The 4,630-nt window shown below is 30.3% G+C and overlaps 1 protein-coding gene across 1 annotated transcript; it reads left to right on the top strand.

Moving 5' to 3' along the window:
- Window positions 1-2,535: 2,535 nt before the first annotated feature.
- PAAG_09115 (hypothetical protein) lies at window positions 2,536-4,101 on the top strand (the record flags this gene model as incomplete). Its single annotated transcript, XM_015846736.1, has 3 exons — window positions 2,536-2,815; window positions 2,900-3,133; window positions 3,206-4,101. The coding sequence occupies 3 exons, from the start codon at window positions 2,536-2,538 to the stop codon at window positions 4,099-4,101; spliced, it is 1,410 nt and encodes a 469-aa protein (XP_015702012.1).
- Between the last annotated feature and the right edge of the window lie 529 nt (window positions 4,102-4,630).

Genomic DNA, 4,630 nt, shown 5'->3' on the forward strand with positions numbered 1-4,630 from the left:
TATATAATTAAAAGTTTTAAAAATATATTTATTTTTTATATTTAGTTTTCACTTTTTTTATACTAAAAAAGTAAATATTTTTAATATCTTTATATATTTTCACAGATGGTAACTTTTTTTTTTTAATCTTTTCTAGCTCTATTAGTTCTTTATATTTATCAGTTAGAGTTTTATACTATTAGAATTTTAAGTAATTTAATTGATTCTTTTTAAATATATTATCTTTGATATTTAATAATATAATATTAGTTATTAATACTATTTTATCTTTTGATATAAATTCTAATAATTCAATATTAACATCTTAAAAAACTTTTATTTATCTTTTCTTTTAAGACTTTAATATCTGTTTATTGAGTTTTTTCAAAGTTATACTGATTAGATAATAATAGATTTTTGATTATATTATTATCATATAATTATATATTGAATTAAATAATCTCATGATCTGATTCTGATACTTTTTCTAAATTAATAAATTATTTTCATATTTTTTTCCTATAATGTTCTTTAAATAAAAATATTAAATCTATAATTAACTTTTTTAATAGATTTTATTTATAGTATATTTCTTTATTAGAATTATTAATTAATTTTAATTATTTCAAAATCAGTTAATCTATCAATTTATCTACTATTATAAACTGAGTGTAGTCATCATTTCATCATTAATAATGAGTATTGAAATCTCTATTTATAATTAATCTTTTATTTACTGATAAATTTAAAAAAACTTTATTTATTATTTAATTACTATTATTTTCCTGTAAAGATTTCTCATTATAGATATTAATTAATTGAATAAATTTAATTTGATTAAATTTATTTATAATATTATTAACTAAAATATCAGAATTTAAAATAATATTATATTTCAAATTGAATTAAAATCTTAAACTCTTTTTAAAATATATTATTACTCTAGATTTGACTTTAATATTCTTTAATAAAAAATAATAATAAGTAGAATATAAAATTTAAAATTGATATTCAATATTTAATTTTTTTTATATTAGAATAAAATTAATTTTTTAAATAAAAGCTATATATAGATAAGAATAAATAGAAATATTATTTTTTTTATATTATTCTATAAATATATAATTTTAAAAGAAAATTTTTACTTTTTTATTTTTTTTTATTGTAGTAAATATTTAAATAATTATATGAATAAAATTTTCTCTTTTAAATATTATAATTTATTATTATTAATAATAATTATACTTTTTAAAGAAATTAATTTCTGAAATCTAATTCTAAATATTTTTATAAATATAGTTGAATTTATAATCTATATGATTTCTATTGAATACTTACTTTTTGATAATCTCTCTACTTGAGAATTTATTCTTTTAATTTTACTACTTGATTAAAATTTTATTTTATTTTTATTAAAAATTATTTTATCTCTTTAATTCTCTCTTAAAATTTTATATCTTTTATATTATTAGTTTTAAACTGCTTAGTAGTTAATAGAATTTCTTTTTTCATATTAAATAATTTGTAAAATTAGTCAAAATATTATATTTCTTAATATATTTTATTTAATTTTAAATTTAGTTAAAATCTTTATTATAATGATAGTTTTTTTAATTTTTATAAATAATTTACAAGATCTTTATTTATTTTATTACTGCTAGTTTTGATAGTAAATATTTCTTTACTAGCTCTCATTTTTTCAACTTTTTATTAAAATTTCACAATCTCTAATTTCATTTGAATTTCTTTATTTATTTCTAATATATAATCATTAAACTTATATATATTTTATAATATTTCATCAATCAGATTTTTATATATATTATTAGACTTGTTTAATTCTTTTAAAATTATCTTGTCTATTTTAAACTTTTCAAAAACACTTTTACAAGTTATATTAAGTGTAAATAATAAATTTCAAACTTTAAAGTTCTATTTTTTAGAATTTTATTCTTTGATTTTTAATTTTATATTATTTTAAATATATATTCTTTTGATAAATCTGATATTCCACTGAAATGTAGAATGATTTTATCAATGTTATTCAATTATTGTTTCTTCACAGTGAAAGATCTCTAATTCAAAAGTTTTATAATCTCTAAGAGAACTGATATCAACCTTGTTGTTCTGTGAGACTCTAAGTGAGTTAGCTATACTATTATATATGTAGGTGCACGTGACACAGGGGGCATTCACTAACACCCAAAGCAGGTAACTTCAGGGAGTTGGGAATGTTTCAACAGTGCGCTAGACTATATGAGGCATTGGCTGAGTTAAAAAATACACGTGACGAAACTTTGACTTCCGCTGACGTAAGTTATGGATGTTACCTCAGCAACCAACCCATGCTTTCATTGGTAACGCGGTTGACAGCAAGCAAGTAGACGAGATAATCAACTACTATATCTATTTACTGTGCCCTACCTTGCCTAAGCGATGTGCATTCGTCTCCCATCCACAACTAGATTTGCCTTCTGCCACCTAGAATTTCGGTGGGTTAGTCTGCCGGTGTAATAGAATCCCCCAAAAGTCATCCATCAATCAAACCTCAAAAAGATGTTCGCCGCAAGAGACCAAGAAAACCTTGTCCGTGCCCACCAGATTGCAGCTGTTTCAAAGCCGTTGAACCAGGGTACTAGGCAACTTCAGCCAAAAACTCCGGGTACCAGAGTACCCAAAACTCCCTTTAAAGCACCATTGAATGACGAGAACAATCCCCTGACCTTTGGGGGAGGAAAGCAAACGCTGAAGGACAATAACAATGGACAGAATGAAAACCTGAGGAGATCGGGGAAGGATGGCATTGCAGGCAAAAATGCATTGGTTACGCCAATGTGTGAGTTGGTCTGAAATTTCAGTATTCGGCTTTAACACAGGGTGCTTGGAGCTGATCTCATGTCTATTTTCTGACAAACTTCAGGCCTGCACAATCGTGCTCCTCTGGGGATAAAAACGACGAATGCAAAAGCAAAGGGATTTCAAACTCCGACAGCACCCATGGGCTTATTGAGACATACAAAGACAACAAAACGCCCGTCCACGACCCAGAAGCTTAAGCATAATGCCCCAGAAGTTCAACAATGTAAAGCGGCTGCTCCGGTGGACATTGAGGAAGATGTTAACGATATTGAATATATGTCTCCAAGGCCCATCGGTTTGTTCTATCGTCTCCTGTCATTGATAACTAGTTAGACAGTTCCTAATACAACCCGTGCATTTCCAACAGCACTACCAGATCCTCCCGAAAATATTCCCTATGACACGACTTTCCCACAGTTCAAAGGCAAAAATTTCACTCGAGGGTGGCACAAGCTATACCCTGATAATGAAGTTGGCGAAGATGGATTGACACGCAGGCAGCGGGAGATGAAAAGACAGCAAGAGGCATACGATAAGCAGATGGAAGACATGATACAAAAGGAAATCGATAACATGGAGCTGCTGGGAATTAACGTCCGTCAGTTCCCCCATGAGCCATGTGCGGAAGAGATAGCTCTGGATATTACGAGGAAACAAGTACAGAAGCAACAGACATCGAAGATGATCGTTGTCGACCGTTCATTGTCAACTATCAAATCCCGTACCGCTGCGAGACTGCTTTCCCAGCAGCAATCACGGCCAACCATGATGCCTGCTCCCGTATCCTCATCAACATCAACATCAACACCATTCCCGAAATGCAAACCTAAACCCAAGGGCAGCTCCACGCCTAGAATCAGATTCTCGTCTGGTTTGTTTCCTCCCAAGAAGCAACCTACTCCGACAAATCCGTCAACCTTTTCCCATGTCGCTGCCACAGTCAGTTCGCGAACGACTGTTGGATATTCCAAGGGCCGAAGCGTAGTATCCAATTTACGGCAGAAGCCGACCAATGCTGCTAATAATAAACAAAGCGACCGACAGACAAATTCGAACTCGAGCAAATCTGATATTCTTTCACCTGCTAGATATATGCAGTTGTACGGTAACCCGCCCTTTGGCAGTGAGATGTGGTCACGGTGCAAGGCTGCCGGACTTTTCGACGCTGAAGTTACTGATGCTGAGCTGGACGCTTTCCTCGAGGAGATTCCCTCATTTACCGAGGAGGATGAAGAATACGCTAATTTTCAACTTACTTTGTGAAGGTATATTAGATTTTCCTTCTACATTCCTTTTTTTTTTTTGTTTGTCTTTTTGCCCTTGGGAATTCTGAACGACATGACGTTGAGTGGGTTGCTATCACAGGTTTTGGCTGATGATCTGGCGTTATGAATTGGCATAGCCTCCTTTTTTATCAAATTTATATATCTTGGAACGCATTTATTCTGAGGCACCATTTGACTTTTTCTCTATTTTGTGTCCAAATTCCGTATTACCTGTGTAAAAAGTTTGTTGACCTCCAAGTTGATGTGAGTATCTATGTTTCAACTTGACTCACCTGGGAGAAACCGGCTTATGGGACACTTTTTATGTTCATTTAAAGCTGTTTTATACAAAATTTTTATTCTTTAAAATATTAATTGATGATACAAATTCACTGTAGACAAAGTTGTCCATTTCCCGTATTTTCTCAGAACTACCTCGAAATTTGAGATTGCTCTCAACAGAAAAATGTTGCCTTGCAGATCTGTTTAGCTCCCACACTTCACAAAGTGAACACAAACCCCCCCCC

Source organism: Paracoccidioides lutzii, assembly GCF_000150705.2.
Source record: "Paracoccidioides lutzii Pb01 unplaced genomic scaffold supercont2.86, whole genome shotgun sequence".
NCBI classification, from domain to species: Eukaryota; Fungi; Ascomycota; class Eurotiomycetes; order Onygenales; family Ajellomycetaceae; genus Paracoccidioides; species Paracoccidioides lutzii.